The 22,810-nt window shown below is 42.4% G+C and overlaps 1 protein-coding gene across 2 annotated transcripts in view; it reads left to right on the top strand.

Annotated features, from left to right (window-relative positions):
• LOC120557738 (plexin-A2-like) overlaps positions 1 to 22,810 on the top strand; it is an 83,731-nt gene that overhangs the window by 6,739 nt on the left and 54,182 nt on the right. The window contains exons 2-4 of one of the 2 annotated variants that reach the window (XM_039798322.1): positions 4,365 to 5,712; positions 7,693 to 7,875; positions 22,284 to 22,418. In XM_039798322.1, coding sequence (XP_039654256.1) covers positions 4,489 to 5,712; positions 7,693 to 7,875; positions 22,284 to 22,418 — 1,542 coding nt within the window. In that variant the 5' untranslated portion in view covers positions 4,365 to 4,488. Of the gene's footprint in view, positions 1 to 4,364; positions 5,713 to 7,692; positions 7,876 to 15,542; positions 16,446 to 22,283; positions 22,419 to 22,810 lie in introns of those variants that run through there. The other variant, XM_039798323.1, reaches the window with a different exon arrangement.

The following is a 22,810-nucleotide window of genomic DNA, read 5'->3' as shown; positions in this document are numbered from 1 at the left end:
TGGACTGATCACAAAACATTGCTTTTTCTAATAAACCCCACCGGTCCCTTGTGATTCAATATGACATTCATTTATAAGTCATCCTTAATAAAGACGGCATTTTCATGTCCTAATTCCCCGACTCATCGCTGTACGTACCAGCGACAGCCCCTGGCTCTGGCTTGCTGGCTCCCTCCTCCCTCCTGTCTCCGCCACGTTTGACCTACTTCTGTCTCCACAACATTGTAAACAGATCTACTAATTGCCTTCATTTATTCATTTGGAAGTCAAATTCTGTTGCGGCTGGCGCTCTCCCAGCTCATTCATGTGTAATGTGTACAACGATGGCCCTCCCCCCAATGACTCGTCCATGTGTAATGGCAGGAAACCCCAGACAAGAGTATCCCATCAGGGCATGTGAGCTTGCATACAAGAAGTGCAAATATTGTGCAGCACATTACTAAGAAGAGCTGGAGCCACAAGTTTTACCCCAAATCTGAAATCATCTCCAAGAACGAACTTCATAAACTGACTTTCAACTTCCATCAGCTGTCCTGTCTCGGAAAACCTAGTGACTCAAAAAAAACCTGTGCATTTCTGCCCAGCTGGCTTGAAATCATAAAGACAGAACTGTCCTTTCTGCCCCCGTGCTCTTATACTGTTATTGCTTTTGTGCAGCCGTATAAATCTAGGCCACAAAAAAACAAAATGTTTTATCACTTCTGATGCTAGTGATAATGACTCCCATTGTTGACTAAGTGTGAGAACAGAAATGTTTCTCCTGACCTTTAGAAAGATCACTGCACAGTCTGTCGACAGATCTCACCCAAATCTATAATCCAAAATGTAAACAAGATAAACTTGGACACCATACTGTTCGTGCTAAAAATGTTTTTCTTTTAAGTGAAAAGATCATGTTGGGCCATCTTATTGCTGGTGTGTGAAAACGTAATATTTAGAAATGCTTTGTGACATTATCCACCGGGGTTTAACAGGGTTTTCAAAACCCATTATGTCTCACAAAGGTGCAATCTTCATAGCAAAGGAAAAAAATCACAAAATCACCAAAAAAATCTTTTTTTTGTTTTGTTTTTTACACAACATCAGTGATATAACCCATGACAGCTCATTATAATTCGTGAATTTACTACAAGAAAAATGTTTGCTGACCTGTTGGAAGCCCGGCTCCGTGCTATCGAACTTGAGCGGGCAGTGAAAATGATACACTTGGACAGCCTAACAAAGAAATATCCCCTATGAACATTTTAGTTCATCTCTGATGGCAGATGGGTCAAACAAACAAAAGCTAACCATCCCTTCTGTCCCATGCATCATGCCTAACAGGGCGCTACAGAAGCTATGACAGCATTTCACCCCAATAAAAGCTGAACCCAAAGGATGGATTTGGTTCCACTGATCTCGATCCAGGTCAAGGGGTCGTGTTTGTGGAGCACAAGAGGCTGGCTTCTCTCTCATCTGCGCTGTGATTGGTGCCCGCTGAGAGCTTGCGTCCCCAGAGGCCTCAGCAAACCATGTTCCTGTGTGTGAGTGTGAATGAGTCACGTCTGGGCTGGAGCGTGTCTGAGTGGCGAGGCGGAGAATTCAGCAGGGAGGACTGCACAGGGCAAAAAGTTGTCTCTATAATCCAGGGTAAACACTGAGCAGCATGACTGCACGCCTTAGACGTGACCAAAGCCGGGAGAACAGAAATGGATGGAATGATGAGGCTGCTGCTCGTCTGCCTGGCTTCGTTTGCCACCAGCACTTCCTTTTTCCTCTTCTCTTTATCCCCTCCCTGTTTTGTAACTCCTCCAGGGGTTTGAATAGAGACTCAACACTGAATTAACCTCTGGGTGACACTGCTGGTGTCTGTTGTTTAAGGTCATGCCAGACTCAAACCTGGCTTTGCAAATATCATATGGTCTGCTATTGGCTGTCGGACATCAAGAGCGCTGTCTTCTAGTTGTTAAAAGGACAGCGCTTAAGGTGCTGATAAGTGATAACAATGCAAATAACATTTAAGGTCTTCACCAGGAAGTTTGCAGTGTGATTTTTGAACAAGAGAAATTCAAAGGTAAGGGATTTTGTTGGACGCCCCGTTGAATTGGAATTTCTGCTGTTTTTTTGTGGCAGCTCAAGAATATGTACAAAGGATTGAAAGATTTTTGTGATATAATCCGCCCACTTTCAACAGCTCTTTAATGCATTACATCCCATTCCAGCATCCCCTTTCCCACTAGCTTACATCAAAAAGAAGAAGACACATTTAGAAAAAGGTTTGCACTCTAGGGAGTAAAGGTTTCCAGTGACCACTGGTTTAGGCAATTTGGTTTACTGAAAACAAACATAAATGCTTAAAATAGTTTATATTTTTGTCTACCCAGAAGCCATTAAAATAGAGGACTGCCACTGCTTCCTTTGAAACATTTCAAAAGGCCTAATACTCTTTTCATTGGGTTTTCACATAAAATGGACAAATAATAGAAAATGGAGGTTACATCAAACCAGAAATTGGTTCAGGGACTCATCAGCTTGCAAAGCAGATGATTTCAGGGATTTTCAGAAGGAATTTGTTGGATACCATTTGGCCCAAAATAAAGAAGCTAAGAGCCAACATGTCCTGCCAAATCTCAGCTTTCTGAGAACTAATAAAAGCAAACATAGTTTTTCTGTCCAGTTGGAAAATAGTGGTCAAGAAAAGAATAGAAGCTTTGTGATCTAACATTTAAGCAGATAGATAAAGATACTGTATATAGATAAAAGCAACAGTGTGACTAGGATTGATTCACATAGGTCTGAATGAAATGTCATGCATTACAATTAAAGAAAAGCAAACACTGAACTTCAGATTCAAATTCAGCAATACAATGTGCGTCAGATGTTACTCTTAGGTGGCCAATTACGGGTAGAGTTTCTCACACTGAGCCTGCCAAATTGAGCAGAGTAGGTCGAGACACTCGAGTGACTTCTCCCCTGGTGTGAGCGAGGCGGGGACAGATGGACAGGAGATGCTGGAGTGGAGCTGGAGTCGGCCCAGCCAGCTCAGTGTCAGTCCATCCGCTCCATCCCTGGCTCCCTCTCAACTCAGCCAGAAGTCCTGTTAGTCAGCCAATGGAGAGCGCCCACCGCATCATGACCCCCGCATTAGGATCTGACATGGCTGTCTTCATTTAACCTTTACTTATACTGGGAAGTCTGACTGAGAAAACACCCTGTTTACGTTATCTGCAGCCAAAAAAAGACAGTTGTCTTTGAGCTAAAGCCTTCTAGCTTTTTTGGCAGCATATCTTTGGAGGACATTTGTAGAGATACGATTAAAGGAGTGTGAAGGGACTGCTGGCGATGACAAAGGGGGAGATAGAAAGAACCTTTAGGGGCCAGATTGGAGAAGCTTCTGGTGGCACATGGACAGGATTTAGGGTGATGTAGGTGTCTTAATTTATGATCCGTCCTCCTATGCAGGCAGTTTTATTACTCCATTAATGGACTACGATGAAGTAACGGCGTATGTGAAGCCACTTTATCTACGATACTTGTGTTGCATTCACTAAACATCTCTCTTTATTCTGAGATAAAAACCTGTTCCTGTTTTTTGTTGCAAATTAGCTTATTTTGTCTCATCCGTATAAGAAACACCACAAACTAAAACATATTGTACATCACAATTGTTATGACAAGGGTAAAAAAACTGTCACAAACACATCAAACATCCTTTGCCATGTGTCTAACTCATCCATCCTCCAGTCCATCGTGTGTTTGAGGGACATTGTTTGTCCCCTGGAAATATCTACATAAAATATGCAAACGATATTAAACAGGGAAGTGTGAGGGTTGATGCTGCCTGGCTCTGAATCTCTAATGACTCCCTGCCATCCCTAGAAAAAGCCTGATTAATTTAGGAATGTCGGCCGCAGTGGAGAGTGATTAATTCCTCCTGGATTCAACCACTTAAACGAACAAGGCAGAGGGGAGAAAGGAAAACAGGGAGCCCAAAATATGGAAGCATAATTAATACATTTGGATCATTTAATTAGCCACCCAAACAGAGGGAAGGCACAGCTACAGTGTGTCACTGCTTTGTTCAAGTAATAGACCACAGTTAGTTCTCTCTTCCAGAGATGCAATATAATGAGCCCCCCTGTTGATAGGGGGAATATTGGACCATCTCTCGGGCTAGTAAATATGGGGAGGCAGTTTGAACAAATGACTACTTGTTTCTTTGATGTCTCATGTGTCTGACTAAGTAGAGAAAGAGGGAAAAACAAGTACATATATTTCTAGGTTTTTAGATGAAGTGTCTAATGATACCCTGAAAGCAGTTTTTCCCTCTCGAAGAATCAAGGCTCTTTTGAGTTTAAAACAAATGTCTTTATTCTCTCTTTCAGAATGATGTAAAGATCACTTGAGGAGAACGAGACCGCACTTCAGCTCATCTTTTTCCTGCTCCCAGGTGACACACGATCCCAGGTGTTTTGTCCGAGCTTGGTATTTTTTTGGGGCCCTGTGGGGATGGGAACGTGCTCGGATAAAGGATGGACTTACTGCGGCCTCGCTAAAGGTCCCTGTCCACTGAAGGCCATGTCATGGCCCCTGGCACTGTGGCTATTGACTCTAATCTCTGTGAATCAAAAGACGACTGTTGGACAGACTCTGAACACCTTCCAATCAGAGAGGAGGGAGTGGTCTCTGAACCACCTGACTGTGCATCAGTCTACTGGAGCTCTGTACATCGGAGCTGTCAACCGAATCTACAAGTTGTCAGCTAATCTCACCCTCCTGGTGTCCCATGACACGGGGCCAGAGTATGACAACAAAGCGTGTTATCCTCCGCTGATTGTCCAGCCCTGTTCTGAGCCTCTTGCCTCTACTGACAACGTGAACAAACTGTTGCTCATCGACTACTCTCACAACCGGCTGCTGGCCTGCGGGAGTCTCTACCAGGGCGTCTGCAAGCTGATGAGGCTGGATGACTTGTTCATCCTCGTGGAGCCCACGCACAAGAAGGAACACTACCTGTCCAGTGACAACCAGACAGGGACGATGTACGGGGTTGTTGTGCCCTCGCAGGGTCAGGATGCAACTCTGTACATCGGCACGGCCGTCGGTGGCAAACAGGACTACTTTCCAACTATCTCCAGCCGCAAGCTGCCTCGCGACCCAGAATCCTCTGCCATGCTGGACTACGAGCTTCACACTGACTTTGTTTCCTCTCTTATTAAAATCCCCTCAGACACACTGGCTCTTGTCCCACACTTTGACATCTACTACATCTACGGCTTCGCTAGCGGCAGCTTCGTCTACTTCATGACCGTGCAGCCGGAGACGCCTGAGAATGGGATGCCTGCTGGCGGCTCCCCTGGCGACCTGTTTTACACCTCTCGCATCATCCGCCTCTGCAAAGGTGACAAGAAGTTCCACTCATACGTGTCGCTTCCTGTGGGGTGCGTACATAAAGGCGAGGAGTACCGTCTGCTGCAGGCGGCTTACCTGTCTACGGCCGGCAGGGTTCTGGCAAAGTCGCTCAACATCAGCGCCCAGGAGGACGTGCTCTTTGCCGTGTTCTCCAAGGGACAGAAGCAGTGCCACGACCCTCCAGATCACTCCGCTCTCTGCGTCTTCACCATCCAAGACATCAACGCTCGCATCAAGGAGCGGCTGCAGTCCTGCTACCAGGGAGAGGGAAACCTGGAGCTGCACTGGCTGCTGGGAAAGGACGTGCAGTGCACCAAGGCGGTAGGTGAAATGTACAGAAATTGAACCTCCTGTAACACACATATTTAGACCAACTATGAAAGGTGGTGAGCAGCACTGATATAGATTTACTGAAAGCTTATCCACAACCATGGCTGAAGCCTAAATAGCTGATAGGCCGTCAGCCAGAGCTGTGCTGAAGACACCATTCAGGTTTTCAGGATCCCACAAGAGCAGAAGAGCTGGAGGAGATTAATTCCACAATGTTAATCAGAGGAGTTTTGTATAGAGCTTTGATTTCATTCAGGGGTTTGGGCACTCACTCCCGCCTACTTCTCCTCCCCTGTCTCTCTTCCCCTCTCTCCCCCGCCATCTCCTTCCTTCTACTCTTGTCGCTGTCAGCTGTATTAGAGCCCTCTGAGACCTGTTCTTGATCTTGAGAAAAGGGCTTTCTTGTAAATGTCCAAGTCTGTTCTTTGTGAAAGCTATAATTCTGCATAATGAGTGGCTTTCAGGGAAACAACTTGAAAGCGAATCATGAAAACAATGATATTCATCGCATCCTTTGCTCTGTTGGTTCACAACATGAACTTTGATTCCACCATGCCAATAAACAAATAAGATGTTCAGTAATGTTATTCATAAAAGCAGCTGAGGGAGGACAGAGACACATAATAATTTGTAATTAACTCTTGCTGTGCAGTTAACCAAAAGGGCTTTATATCTAAAGTGGACTGTAAATGAAACGCAGTGGTTCAGCTTTTTAAAGATGTGATTAGATACTGTGTTTCTTTGGTTGCATGATTAATTACTCAGTGAAAGATGAAAATAGTTTCTTTTGAAAGTGGATATCTTGAAAGTGAAAGATCAAGATATTTTCTTTCCCATGTCAAGATTTTTAAACATGCCTATCTTAAGATAATTACTTAAAAAGACCAATGTCTTTGTTTCAGGGATGACTAAGTGAAGGGATGATGAAGTATTTATGAAGGCCGACCTGGAAGTTAGATGAAGCGCTTATATTTCTAATTTAACATCTAACATTTCCAAGTAGTTATAAAAGGTATGCCATTAAAAATTCAGCTGCAGAATTTTAGGCTGGCAATTTAGCAAGCAGTCAACAGTAACAAATGCAACTGTTAAGAATATTCACAGATATATGTACAATAAGTTTCAAAAGAGAAGAGTTGAATGCACGCATACTATAGCCAGAAAGAAAATGGCTTATATGTGGTGAGATAAGAAGTTTTTGTTTACACTGAGCTTATTTCACTAATCACGATCAGTAAAGCTGAGGCACTTTGCTTGATGAAAGAAAAACAACAGTAAGAACTAATATGCGTTAGAAGACGAGGATGTGAAATAAGAAATTAGCTGCCCTAAAAAAGGTATTCATACACTGAGCGACAGGCAATTAGCAAAGGTTTGCATGTTAGTACAAAAAGATGTAACAGGACTGCAAAGCATGCGGCTCTCTTTGATGCTTAAACCTGACATATCTTGTGCTGTGTGTTTGTGTGATGTCAGATCAAGTGATCTAAAAATCACAGAAACGGGCGCAAAATACACAGAGTTTCTCGTGTTTGCCATCAGCAATTAGTCTGCTCCGCAAATTTGGCCGCTCCAAAGCTTGCTGATAAAGGCGGCAGCCCGAACCCTTTTGAAGTAACCGTTTTTAACCCTGAATATTGTGCACTTAATGCATGTTAGGCTTGCCTCAGGTCAGCTTGTGTTCTCGTCTTGTATTCGTATGTGTCTACAGTAATCTCAGTCATTTTTCTGGCTCCCACTTACGCTCTTCCCTCTCTCTCTCGTAACCTCCACCTCCCCTCCTTACATGTGTCATCCCCACTCCTCCTTCCTCTCACTCGCTTCCCTTTTCAATCCCTCCCTCCTTTCACATTTTCTCCTGTTTTCTTCCCCACACCTTCTCAAATAACACTTCTCTGCCTTCATATTCTTAATGCCTTCTTCATCTTCACCCCAACACCCATCTGTCCATCCCTACCTCTCTCCACACAGCCTGTTCCCATTGATGATCACTTCTGTGGCCTGGATATAAACCAGCCCCTCGGGGGTTCCCAGCTGGTGTCGGGTCGGACGGTGTACACTGAGAGCAGGGACAGGCTGACCTCTGTCACCTCCTACGTCTACAATGGACACAGTGTGATCTTCCTGGGGACCAGGAGTGGACGGCTGAAGAAGGTGAGAGCATACTGAGGGATTGTCTGGTTGTTTAAAGCGAAATGCTCAAGAGAGGTAACCAGATCCTCTTGATGACTAATAACATCACTTATTTACTCAAAACACAACAACGATTTCTCGAGGCTGCTATTGATGACCTATTGGCATCTCAGGTTTGTGCAGCGATTCAAATAGGTCTGATGTCGTGCCCATTCATGGCTATTTCCAATGGTTGGCAAAACAATCAACTCCTCAGAGCTTAGTGGGCGAGGTTAAGAATGGGAAAGTCATGTTCTTACAAAGCTGGCTAGATAATGGAAAGTAGCCAGAAAAAAATGGCAAAATGGGTGGGTAAGATTGATGAAACTGTACAAGTAGCATCAATCTCCAGCATCAAGTCCAAGCACAGAAATAACAACACTTAAAAGGACACATTTCTATGATAGATAAAATGTCCGAATTCAGCAGGATGGCTGTGTGACTGGGTGATTTGGGAAAAATCTAACAAAATAACATTTGAAGTCACTCCCCTAAATCCTTGACCTGATGAGACATGAGCATATAAAACAATTTGAATGCAAACTGATGATTCTGAGAGACTGACAACACAACTTAATAATTCAAAGTTTAAAATACTACTCCAGCAATTTAGTATGACAGTTCCATAAAGTTTGGGGAACACACTGGAACCTACATTTCCCATAATGCAGCGCAGAGCTTTTGGTTAGACCTTCCCTGTCTCCTAAATGCTCATGTCTAACTCCATGCCCACAGTTTGTAACGCAGGCTTGCTGTTAAGAATTTGAAGGGCCAATGCCAAAGTCAAGATAACCCTGATGACATCATTGTGACATCATCACTTTCTCAGACTTAACAAAGACAAGAAAAAAAACATTTTCACAGGCTGTGTTGCACTCACCATGACTAATTAACTTAAAATTGGTATAATGTCCCTTTAGTTACATCACAATAAAGGTTTCTTCCACCAAACTTCATATTACATCATTTGTCAGTCGACCATGAGAATACACCACTGAGATTCATCACTCACAGGTGTTTTTGCGTCTCACCACTGTGGTGCATTTATCATACCTGCAAACTAGCCGTTTTGAATGGGAAAATGTCAACCACGTGAATTGTGTAGATCCAAAGAGTTTTTATTTGGGGGGGGGGGTCCAAGACCCGGTGCTAATACGGCACCGTTAACGACCGTTATCTACCGGACCGAATAGCAACGCGGATTTCGGTGCCTTATTTAGGTGCCACTTAAATGCCTGCGCTTCTCTCTGATGCTCTGAAAATGGACGTTAGAGCCAGAGGCAACTGAAACAGTTGGGGGGGAGGAATGTGTCACCTTTTTTCAGCCCTTCTGAGTTTTCAGGTATGATTTATGTAATAATGATCTTAAATCCATTAACACTAATTAGTGTAATAATATGATCAATTAATGGCCTAATTAGCATAACTGGTTGTTATTAATACTGTATATCATGGTGATTATGTGGGACATTATGCAGCTGAACAAAGGTGCAGTAATCATGCAGCACTACATCTGCAGCCTTTGGGCCGAGGACAAACCAATGTAAATTTCCACCTGTGACAACTTAAGCCACAACTGAAGCACATGCCTGTTCCTTCGATCCCTTTGTATTAGTTGTTTTAGTAACAGGAAATTATGCAGCTCTAGTGCCTCTTGTTTAACACATGTCCTGGTGGATTTTGGTTTGAATAGCGTTTAGCATTACAAAATACTTAAAGGTCCACTTCACATTATCTTTCTGTGCTTGACATGGATTTTTACATGTTAATAAAACACCATTAGATTTGTAAGTGTTCTCTGTATCTTGTAGGCAGGTTCAAATCACTCCACTAAATCCTTCAATTTATAAGGCACAAGAAAACAAGAAAATACAATGAATTTCAATTAATTTACTTGTCTAACAACGCTAATTTGAGTTTTCCTTGTTTCAAAGCGTAACATTAGTTTTCCTATTATTGTAATGTCCTGGTAAAGCAAAAATAAATGTGTTCTGAGTCTGTCTGTGAAGGAGCACAAAAATTGCCCAAGTATATAAAATGAGGTTCCTAAATCATGAAACAATAAGCAGTATTCTCTGCTCTTTAGACACTGGGGGCACTGAGCGGAAGAAAGAGCCGCTGGCATCGACTGACTCTTGTTGCAGCTGTGTTAGTTCACTAGCACATATACTAAGCAAGTAGCACACAATGGTAGCACAGCAGCCCCCCCCCACCCCCGAGCCGAAGAGCACTCTGTGTGGCAACAGACTATCGTTAGCAGTTTACCCAGTAGCACACACAGTCTATAGTAGGACAGCACACCCACCCTGAGCTGCTTCACGGCGACAGACAGCACCAAGCACACACCTGCAGCAGTGAGCAGTAGCTAAAGTTCTGTGAATTTCTTGTTCCTTTCTTCAAGGTCTCAAAGGCCTGGTGATATTCTAAATTTTTTCTTATTGTCAATAAATCCAATAAAAAGACAAACAACATAAATGTATACTATTAATACTGCTTGTGTAGCCTTAACCATGATATATCTTATTCCTCTGTGCCACAGACCTCCATTGTTGTTCAAAAAATACTATTAAAAAACACATCCTTAAGCCACAGTGCTGCACTTGGTGACATGTTTTTGTATTATGATAAATATGGGCACTGTAGTTTATTTTGAGTCAGCCCATATATACACTGTTCTGCTGCCATAAATACTCACGAACACACCAAATCTGCAGCTGAAAATAAACCGCAACAAGTGCACCTTTTATTCCCATTTGAGTAGCATTCGCTAAAAAGGATAGTGCTCAGCTGTTTAAGGAAATTACTTAGCTTTAGGCTTTAAAAAAATGAAAATATAGCCTATACTTGTGACATGTTTTCAAAGTTAGCAGGACAAAAGAGGCTAAGTGCCACACACAGGGAGGACCTGAAAGCATAAAAGGAACACACCGACTTATTGGGAATTTAGCTCATTCACCGTAACCCCCAGAGTTAGACAAGTCGATACATACCCTTCTCATCTCCGTGCGTGCTGTAACGCTGTCTGACGGCTCCAGCATTAGCTTAGCCCAGCACAGATCCTGCAGGTAACCGGTTCCAACTAGCCTACTGCTCCGAATTGTGACGAAAGTGACAAAATAACGCCAACATGTTCCTATTTACATGTTGTGATTTGTAGAGTCACAGCGTGTACAAAAAACAATGTAACATGAGACACAGCCATCTTCTATCCGTAAACAAACTGGGAACTATACTCTCAGGCAGGCTTGCTGTGAGCATATCACTCCGCCCAAGTACTATTTTCTTCCACCTGAGAATATAGTTCCCGGTTTGTTTACGGTTAGAAGATGGCTGTGTCTCATGTTACGTTGTTTTTTGTACACGCTGTGACTCTACAAATCACAACATGTGAATAGGAACATGTTGGTGTTATTTTGTCACTTATTTGGAGCAGTAGGATTACTGGAACCATTCACCTGCCTGTTCTGTGATGGGCTGATGCCCCTGGAGCTGTCAGACAGCTTTACAGCACGCACGGAGATGAGAAGGGTATGTGTCGACTTGTCTAACTCTGGGGGTTACGGTGAATAAGCTAAACTCCCAATAAGTCGGAGTGTTCCTTTAAGAGGTTGACTAAAGCGTTGTTGGTTTTGGTCTTTTCATTGGATTTAACAATAAAAAAAAAAATAATAATAAAAAATATTGCCAGTCTGATCCTTTTAAGTGTAACTTTAGTATTCCTTTAGTATTAGGTTTCTGCTGTTCTTCCGTGCTTGCATCATCAGGTGCATTCATGGTGTTAAACTAAGAAGTTGAGTGATGAATGAAAAAAAGAGAGTTTGAGAGAGAAGCTTAATTTTTGACCCTTTTAGGGCTACTGATTTCGGATTAATCTGCCATTTTTTCTTAATAAAATTAATCAATCATTGATTATTCATTCTGGCTTAAAAAATGGGGTTAGAAAATAATAAATCAATGAAAATGACAAAAATGCATTATTTTGCTATTTTCTTCTTATTTAAGACGATACAATCCGAGAATGTGTGGCATATTTGCTTGGAGAAATGACTGAAACAATGATCTCATTATCAAAATAGTTGCAATTTCTTTTTGTCAATCGACTAAAGATTTCAGGTCTAATTTCTCAACTCTGCACACCTGGTCATTGACTGAGTGAAGTGGACATGATTGTCGGTTTCATACAGTTACAAAAATCAGAAAGGTGTAAGGGGGGTTTCAGATGCTGTTTGGCACTCTGACAAGCACTTTACAGCATACTGACCCCTTAATGCTCCTTGGCATGCCTAACTATGATGTATCGATGTACGTTTGAAACTCACTGAACAACAACTTTAACACAATAAGGTAGGCAAACAAAGCAAAGCAAGCAAACAAAAGAACGCTATAGATGTGATGCCACATACAGAAAATGTACAGAAAACAGGCATCTATAGGAATGCATCATCCACCATAGTGATTTATTTCACAGCTATACATGTAGGATCCCTTAAGGCCCATAGACATTCAATGACCTCTTTCTGAGGGGCTCATGAAGTTGATTTAACTCATTGTCCATCATGTTTGATTTCAAATGCATACTGTAATGATATCTCATAATCAAGTTCCTATAAGGCTCATTCTTTGATCTGACTGGATTGACTTGGTAGCACCGCTGGCTCTGCTTACTGCACAGTCGTACAGGCATGCAGCTGACTGAGGAAATGTGTGAGAGGACTGTTGTGACATTAGCCTAGGGGCCTCAGTCTTATGAGGAGCAATCTGTCTGACACACACACACACACACACACACACAAACACGGGTCCAGACTAGCAGTGATAGCATCACTGCAGCTCTTTCATTGGATGAGCCATCGGGGAAAAAAGACAAGATAGCCTGACAGACAGAGAAAGAGAAGAATCTGGGACAGACAGTGTGAGACAAAGACAGAAAAATGGCAAAGGTAGAGAGAAACAATAAAGACAGAGGTAAAAAGACTTAGATTTTCAGTTAGAAAAAGAAAGAGGGATTCCTTCCTAAATATGGAAGAAAGAGAAGTTAGATCAATAAAAAACAGAGCAAAATGTATGCTTTGTATGTGTTCAGGAATTGAGCAGAAAGGTTGGGTTAGGAGCATAAGGAATCCGTCATTACTGCTCTAAGTGCATAGTGTCTAAAGGCCAGAGTTTGTCATTACACTGAGAGAACGAGCAGCCATGATTCAGACTCCCAGGAGCCTCTAGGAGCACCAGGGTCACCTCTCGAATCCTATTCCATCACCCCCAAATGGACAGGCTGAGTGGAAATGGGGCATGACAATAAATGCCATCAACGGATCATTCCAGTAGCAGGGCCATTGCAAAGGTCAAGCCTGCCACAGGAAGGGTGTAGCTGGGGTGAAAGGTCACAGGGATAAACAACAGTCTCACCATCCAGGCTCCATGCACCATATGGATGAGTCCATCAACGTCTCTCGATAAGGCTACTCCTAGTCCAGATATAGAACAGGATATTTCTATCATCACCTGTCACAGTTTTGTTGCCTTAGGTCGTTGATTTTAGCTGAGTAATATGACCACCCTAACTCTGTAGGTAGCTCTGGGCTGATTACAAAAGGGGCTTTTACACTTTGTATGCATGCACGCTAATGAGGTGAATCCAGGTAAAAGCCATTATCTCACTGATCCTTATTTAAATCTATTCCAGTCTCAAGGCAGGAGGTGTTGGTAGATGCAACTTTCATTGGCGCCGATGGCACAATTTCCCCTCGTTAGCAGTCACATCAAGGTTTTAACCATTTATTGCAACAATAATGAGTTTGGTGGTGTGACAAACAACAAATTCTGAGCAAGTGTGACAAAGACTGTGCCGGAGCTCACAAACCAGAAGGCAGAGCCTGAGATACATAACGTTTTAATAAACATGAACACATATTGAAAGAAGCTTGGTCAGGTGGAGAGAGTAGAGGGGAATTTGGTACATGTACAAACACATCTTTGATGCCATTTTCACCAACCAAATCAGTAGCTTTTAGCATTAGAGCTTAGCCACTGTATGTACCTAACAGCTCAGCTAATGTATTACCTTTTGGGTTACTAAATGACTGCAAAAGCAAGATAAACAATCATGATGCAATAATTCTGTAGCAGACAGGTGGCTGCTGAGCAATAATCGCATAAACGGTGCATATCTATGCCCAGAAAGAAAAAAACTTGAACCAGAAAGAGACTGACATCACTACTGAACTGCACATGAAGTGATCACTTATTTGAGAAAAAAACAAACAGTGAATCACAGTCAGTGACTACTGACAAGTGACAGTAACTACTGACTGAACTGAACAAAACAACTCAAATCGGTAAAGAGACTCAAAATGTGGTTTGAGTAGCATTGTAGTTTGATTTGTAAATAAATGGTTGGTATTATTCGCTTCTAAAATCTAAAAGACTACAAACCAGGTACCGTACTCCATTTCACTTTTCCACTTAGGAAGGACAGCAGAATTATGTCTCCATGCTCCTGAATCCTAGCAAGTACAGTATAAGTGAGCAGCAAACACACTGTAGAATGACATACTTTTGCTTACCCTGTGGCAGCCTCAAACACATAACAGGTGTTGAGTGGAATTGATTTTCGGAGGAATAGTTTCAGCAGAGCGCCGTAATACTCAGAAGGACTACAATGGCATACACAGTGCAACCGGATGCTTCCCTGACATAGTGAGTGCTAGGACGAGGATTGTGCAACTCAGTATCAAGAGTTCAGAGTTCAGAGTTTTTACTAATATTTAGAGTGCATTCCATTTCAGAGGGAAATCAGTGATGTCTTACCTGCCACAAAGCAACTGCAGTAATATTTTATCATATGATTAAACCATTTAAAGATTCCATCTCACTCTCCACATGCTGGGGAGGGAGGGAGGTCTGGTGGAGAAACGGTCCTTTAACTGAAGCATCACAAATTTGATCCCTGCAGCTGCCTCAACACTGCTTTTGAGTGAGCCACTGATGCCTTTACTGATCAATCACTGTAAGAGAATTAGCTCAGTGCTGGTAAATATAACTGTGAAGGATGCACACGCTGCAATATGAAGGGGTTGCAGTGTTGCTGAACAAAATAAAAACCGACCAGCACATTACCTCAGTGGCTTCAGCTACTCAGCAGCGGTATTTCCCTAGAAATGGTTGGAAATGTCAAGCTCACAACAAATAAAGCTTTAGTTAAATACTCTCATGCGCAAATAGTGGATTCATTATGGCTTCTTGAGAGTTGACCGGGTGGGGAAACGAATTGGACTTTTCAAAGTCACGATTTCTAAGAGGGGGGGGGGTCAGAAAGTGGAGATTTGGTGATTGAAAGCATAAGAATGGAGTTTCAGAGGAGGGGAGGGGCACCAGCTGAATAGAATTTTCATAACTGCATGAAGAGAACTGGACCTGAGGGTGAAAGTCTTCAGAGCGGATCGCCATTAGATGTCTCAGTGCAGCTGAAATAGTGAATGGTATTAAGGGAGGCAATTTTGTGACAACACAGAAAGATAGAAAGGTGTTCATGTCTCTGCTTTTTCTGACTGCAGTTTTATTTAGCAGCTCCATCTCTTTCTCAAACAGTTTTTGTCCTCACTTTCCTCTCTTTCTTTTCTTCCTCCTGCTCAATCACATACACACAAGAGGACTGTGACTGCATTGCGGTCAGCAAAATGAAGACCATACGGGTGCCGTTAATGGTTCCACTGTCCCCCTCCCACTGCTTTTGTTGGTGGGCCATGGGAACCCGACAAACAATGGGAATGATTGGAGGGACAGGGGGGCGTGCGGAGGAGGACAGGAAACAGAGAACAGGAAACCATGTCCTCAAGGAGAGAGAAAAGAAGTGAACATGCAGAGACAGAGGAGAATGTGGTTAAGTTGTAGAAATTGTAGTATAAGGACTTGGAAGCCCGCCATGCAGCTGTAGGTTAGAGCAAACTGAAAATGTTGGCTGCTGCAGCTGGAAGGCTTTTAACAATAACCCTCAAAAACACACATGCATGAACACACACACACACGTGACACGCCATGACCTCTCTTCCGACCCAGTTGGTAATCGCGTTAAGTTATGGGCACTTACCGACATACAGCGTATCTAGTGGCTATGATCAATACACTTGGCTTTGTGACTGTACTGTTAGTTAATGTGATGGCTGAATGATTAGTTCTGTCCTGTAATACACATCTCCACCTCAGTGACCCCTCCTCCCCTGAACGCTCTTTGTTTTCATCAGCCGCATCAGCTCAGCTCTATCCTTAGCTTCGTCTCATTAGCATTCACAGAGCCGTGATGGGTATATGGGCTAATCAATGCCCGCTCTCCTCGGCTGTCATCCTCCATCGGACCATATGCACAGCCACTCAACCTTAAAAAGGTGGCCAGTTGTCTGGCCCTTATGTCGCTGCATGCCCCGTGTCACAATATTGAGTCAAGCTGTTGCCAAAATAGGTCGTGCTCACAGTCTGTGTACATTTATTTTATATCTGGTCGTGCACGTATTTTCATTCTGTGCCCCTTACCCAGTGTTATGGAAGATGTGTGTGGTTTCCTGCCCAATTGTGACTTATTTACTTTTGGTGTTTTTTTTATGCAAAACACAATACTTTACTGTAATTCCGATGTTTGCATACAGGATGAATCACTGGTTTCCAGCAAAATCCCATGCAAAGACTGAAGAAGACAAGTTTGTTGTTGAATAAATGAACCGACCTCTTTGTGTTTGGTTCAAGTCGGTCAGAGCGGTCTTCGGGGACAGATGAAACCTTGTCAGAGTGGCAGATTGGGAATGATTGGTTTAACAGAGTGCTCCATGCCTCCTGGGTCATCATCCATATGTTTAGGTTAGCTGGGTGAATGTGGAGGGCACAGACCGGCTGGCCACATATGGACACACTTTTTTAGATTGGACAGCCGTTACCACATAAACATAGTAATCATCTGTTTTACAATGTTTCTCAATCTGCAGCGGAAAAGCAGGGGTTTGGGGACATTTCCATGTATACTTCCTCTCAGCATGAATAAAATCATAGCCTGAAATGAATCTCAAAATCAACCCCATATGTAAATACTCACTGGAGAGACATTTGGGTGAGTGTATTGCTCATGCAAGGTCTGGCAGCTTTACAACGGAGCCAACCCGACTCAAGCCAAGTGACATCTAAGAAGTCTGGGTTTTTTTGTTTTGTTTTCTTTGGCTCTCACAGGATGAGAGCGCAGCCGAGCATTTAAGATGCAAACCCAGCTACGAGAAAGGGAGGCTGTTTTCGTTAAGAGCACATGTGCTCAGGTTGCATATCTGTTTGTGGAAACCATGCTAATCTGGGTTGTTTATATTCCATTGCAGGTTCTGCAATGGTATTTCAGCAGCAGGAAGACAATGCTGTTATTGGTTTAAATATTATCCATGGGTTAAATATATATATCCTCGTCAGCTGTGAGAAGCTGGGAAGATAAATTGAAATGAGGAGCTCGCTGAGGTCATATGAACATGTGGTATTAATGGCAAATCAGTTAAGTTCTTCTGTTACATGACATGGACCACACAAGAGGAATCTGCTTGAATTTAAAAACGAGGTTTACTTGGGTTTTTGGGAAATATGTAGTGGTTCATATTGACTTTCAACAAAGTGTCCTAACTACAAAAATAAGACCTCATTTACACTTAGTCACTTCATTCATTTAAGTAGGATCAGATAGCTCTTTTGATATGTAATAGCTAGGTACAAATGCAATCAAGAAGCATTCAAGGTGGATTGAAATCCAATTGTCGCATTCTAGCTAGATGTTGAACTGTAAGAGCTTTGTGGAAACACCCATGCACAGGGTCAATGGCAGCTAATTTGAACACATACGATCATACAGAAGGGGCACTGAGCTGTTGTAGCGTATATCTGACCCCTGACCAGTATAATCCCTAAAATATCTGTAGGTGAGGGAGCGGCGTGAGTGAAAGACTGTAAAGATGATGTAATTTTAGTCTTGTTTTTAGTCTTGTCATTCCCAAACAGGATTCAACAATGTGTTTTTATCTGTTTATGTATACCATGGATGTATTATATAAACTGGATCCCAATATGGCACCTATTCAGTCCAATGGAGTTGCTTACCTAACACATACGCCAAAAAAGTTTCTAAGTGTCTGTGATATGCGGCCCACTGAATATGCGCAGTCGTGTTTCTCCTGCTGGCCCCGCCCGCAAGTTCCCGCTCGGCCGTGGTGATGTCACAGGTTTTTAAATCGCTTTTCCCAGCTAGAGGGAAGTTGGTCAAATATAAAAAGTCCATGGATTAAAAATTCAGAATAAAAAGACTGACCCTGTTTGCCGTTTGAGGTGTCCTGGCAGTTTTACAGATGTCACTTTTTACAATGTGGAAAATGCTTTTGGTGCCGTAGGTTTATTTTCCCGTTGCAATCCTGCAAACATTTGCTGCAGGGCTAAATGCACTTCCTGGGGGCCTAATTATGCGTGAAGAAGTGAAGATGGGGCCTAATTTGGCTCTATATGGATTGTTGCATATTGGGTGTATGTTCCTGATATGCAATAATCCATGATAGTGTATTGATCAAACAAGTAATCATGTACATAATTTACAACTACAAATCTAATGAGGGCAACCAACAAAAGAGTCAGTTTGCAGTCTGTTTGCATGCAAGTGTATGGGTCTTTGTTTTCATGCTTGTGTGTGTGTGTGTGTGTGTAGGTGGGAATGCGTGTGTGTGCAACCTTGTGTGTCATTTCCTACAAGCAGGCTCATTATAAAACCAATTAAACTTGCCTTACTCCCATTATAGAGCTGTGGGGTTTAAGGAGAGATTGAGGACCTGTTGTACTCCCAGAGGGCTTCTGCCTGGCCAGCCCTGTTTTAAATGATAAAAAAACACTTTCAAATCCACTGAAATCAAACACCACGGATCGGTCATGATGGGTCAGTATTTGTCTGAGCTTATCCCTGCACCCATGGCCCTTAGTCAGCCTCATCATCCCCAACTGAAAACACACATGGCTCAGTATCTCTCCGTCTCTAGACGATTGTTCTATTTTATTTTAACATTGTTTCACCACAGCAATGCTTACATGCTCTGCTTTCTATGCTATTTATATAGAATGAAGAGTGTGGGAAACAATAATGTAAACTGGCTCCATTACTGCGTGGGATAGTGTTACGGGAGAGGAGGAATAGGATAAGGAGGAGGTGGAGGAAGAATAGGAGCAAGAGAAGACAGGGCAAGAAAAAGAAACCAGACAATGAGCGAGAGAGAAAGAAGCTTAGCCCTAAAATTTCTATTATAAAAAATAAATCTGTCTATGAAATAACTGTTTCAAAGCATAGTGTGGTGTGTGCACAGTGTCGAGGAAATAACTAGTGGGAGAGACAGTCTCTTCTTATGATCCAGAATCAACAGACCATATCTTGTCACTATTGTGCTCATTACTTTAGTGTTGTTGTATGTGAAAGATGATTCCCCATCCTCCCTGTACCCCCAAGTTTGTGTGCACACACACACACACACACACACACACACACACACTTTCTCTCTCTCCTTTCTTCATTTTTGGGGGGTGGAGCTGACGGTTGGAGAGGCACAGCTGCCAGGAAGGTGGAGGCGTGATTGATTGATGAAGTTTTGGTGCCCAGGGGATCCAATCATGTAATCAGTTTGTATTGATTGACTGTCCCCATTGAGCGACTGCTGAGGCTCTGCCACCATGTGTGCGAGCTAGACCTGGCACGTATTCAAAATCTTCTGCAGTCAAATTTGATTTGGGTGGCGAGGTCGCCTAAGTTCATGCGTCAGAATGCATGCAGCGAAGACTAGCATGATCACACTGCAGACGTATCGCAACACTTCCACAATTCTCTGCTCCAATTCCTCATTATCTTGCTTTTATTTCAATTAATACGATTGAGAAATTAATTCAGCTTTACTGTAATTGCATCACATGGTTAATGATCTCCCTGGAATTTAAATAGGGCTTCAAACTGGGTTTGCATAGCTAATAAGGATTGTTTTTCTCTAGCTATCCTGCTTAATTCAGACTTTTCTCCCCCATTTCACATTTCTGACTTATATATCGAGTGTCAAATTATCATTGCTGTATGATGCAAGGTATTTTTGTGAAATAAAAAATGTAAGGAGCATTGCCTAGTCTTTTTGTGGTGCAAAGCTCATTGGGCATGGTTACGTAATATAAACCAAACAAACAAGGAGGTCTTTTTGGTAAGCAGATGAAAATGTATAACACTAACGGGTAGTTTATTTCAGCAATAATAAAGGGTTTTCCAGCTTACTCACCACTTTACATCTTTACAAACAGTTTCACATCCTCACGAGGCTGCCTTTCGACAGCTCCAACATCAGTAAGCCACTTATTACAAAGACAGCCCTGCTTATTTGTTTGCTTCACTGCAACAGCACATCTTGTTTGTAGGCAGAGGTGAGAGAAGATAATTGAAAACCCTTCACCATTGGGCATCTGTTCTCCATGCTTACAAAAGATTGCTGCTTGAAAGTCATTCTAAAGTCAAATTAAGGCTAAGCTCACTGAACACGTTTCAAATCTCAACTACAGTGTCATGGCTGTTAGGCCTCATTCACACTGCTTGCGTCGGCCCTCAACGTTGAAACCTCAACTTTTGGAGAAACACAACCACACGTCACGCTGCGGTGGCCAATCATATAACTGGAGATCTGACTTGACAGTGTGTTTTGAGGTGTGAGAATCTGTCGGTACACGATCTGTGATGCCTGCACGATCCGTCATGCGCAAGATGTTCGCGCATGTGCAGATCATAATCCTGTTTTACGAGGATTTACAACACTGCACGATTTGTTCCATACTTCTGGTCGTAGTTGTAGCAGTCAACATTAGTTTAGCTAACAGCTAATTCGGCTAACCGCTAGCTAAGACCGCATGTAATAAATTTAAAAGACCCTCAAAATAAAACCTGAAAATAACCGTTAAAATATATAACAGCTGTTACGTCAATTCTACTTTACTTGTGCTCACTTAAAATACAATTAATCAATACTTGTCTTTATTGTTATTACTGTAAAGTCTTCATTTAGCTGTAGCCTGCTTTTCCCAGTGTTTAGTTTGAGTTAACGATATTTTAGACTGAATCAAGCTGTTATAATTAGAATTAGCTTTTAGGTGGAGGCTAACGGCAGACCGCTACAACTACGACCGGAAGCGTGGAACAGATCGTGCAGTGTCGTAAATCCTCGTAAAACAGGATTATCATCTGCGCATGCGCGAACATCTTGCACATGACGGATCGTGCAGGCAGCACAGATCGGGTACCGACAGAATCCCGTACAGTAAACAGGAAACATCACTAACTTTATCGCTGCCACAAGAAACTTTTAAAACACTACAAGGGTAAACAATGAAACACAAGCACTGAACTGGCCTGGAGTTTGTTCAATAGCTGAATGTTTCCTGCAACAACAAAGTACTCGCTGTGTCTCGCTCGTCTCATTTCTTTCTCTCTCTCCTGTGAAATAAAGCTGCCTTCGGTGTGTGTGTCGGAAAGGTTGAGATCTATAAACCTTCTGACGGAAAACAGTAATTGTGAAAAAAAAAATCTACTTGTGCTATGTTAGGGGGTTGAATAACACAACAATACGTCACACCCTTTATTAAGTGACATTCCCACCGCCGCACAACCCTGCACCAATTTTTGGTCTGAACGTAGCTTAATTTTCGGAACTTACCAGACTGTTCTAGCGGTTCTATTATTTGCCTTTACCCACTTAGTCGTTGTTTCCAAATTACTGATGATTATTTATCAAAACTCTTATTGTGTAAATATTTTAGTGAAAGCACCAATAGTCAACCCTACAATATTGTTGCAATATCGACATCCATGTATTTGGTAAAAAATATCGTGATATTTGATTATCTCCATATCGCTACTGCTCACTATCGGCTTCTCTGTTATTAAGCTAATTGAGTGCTATACTGGAGGAGAGTTTATTTACAACTATACGTCTATTTGTCATTATTGAGAAAAATGTAAATGGACATTTTGTACTATGTTGGTGACTCTGGAAAAAATTACTTGAATAGACATTTTTGCTTCACAATGTACTGAAATGACCTGAAGTGTTAGGCATTGCAGCAAAGTTTTATAACCATTTGAAGCAAGAAAGAAAGCTAAAATTGAAATTCAGTCATCAAACTGAAAAGATGCTAATGATCTCATATTTTCCCTCCAAAAAGGAAAGTGGCAGCTCGCATACAGATGCAAAAGGAAGCGTACTAGGCATACTAAATTGATACACAGTCAACAACAGATGCCACTCTACAAAAGTACAGTAACTATTAGTCAGTGTCCTGCAGCTAGAATTCACTCTCTGTATTTGTCTGTGTCTCTGCAGATCAGAGTGGACGGTCCTCTGGAAGGAGGAGTGCTGTACGAGACAGTGACCGTGATGAAGGATAGCAGCCCCATCCTCCGGGACATGGCCTTCTCCCTGGACAGGAACTCTCTCTATGTCATGTCTGACAATCAGGTGAGGAAACGCCCTCATTTTGCTGCTGCTGTCAGTAGAAACGCTAAGCGGAAGAGTGATGTAGTGAGTAGCGAGACGGTCCTTCAGCTGAAAGCCCCCCGAGTTCATGCCCCTGTGACAGCGAGCGTTCGCTATGCTGACACGTCCTTGAGCGAGAAACTGTATATGTAGTGTATTTTATGTGTATTTTATTTAGGCATTTCTGCCATTCTGTCTTTTACTGTGATAGCGAGAGAGACAGACAGGAAAGGCCGGGGAGAGAGAGGGAATGACATGCAGCAAAGGGCCCTGGTAGTTTTACTTGAAAATTGTACAAGCAAACACTAAATATAGTATTTACTAGTGCTGTCAGTTAAACGCGTTATTAACGGCGTTATTAACAGCGTTATTAA

The sequence above is a fragment of the Perca fluviatilis genome, chromosome 4 (genome assembly GCF_010015445.1).
Source record: "Perca fluviatilis chromosome 4, GENO_Pfluv_1.0, whole genome shotgun sequence".
In the NCBI taxonomy this organism is placed as follows: domain Eukaryota; kingdom Metazoa; phylum Chordata; class Actinopteri; order Perciformes; family Percidae; genus Perca; species Perca fluviatilis.
Note: the sequence above shows the minus strand (reverse complement) of the source record. Positions and strands in the feature narration are given on the sequence as shown.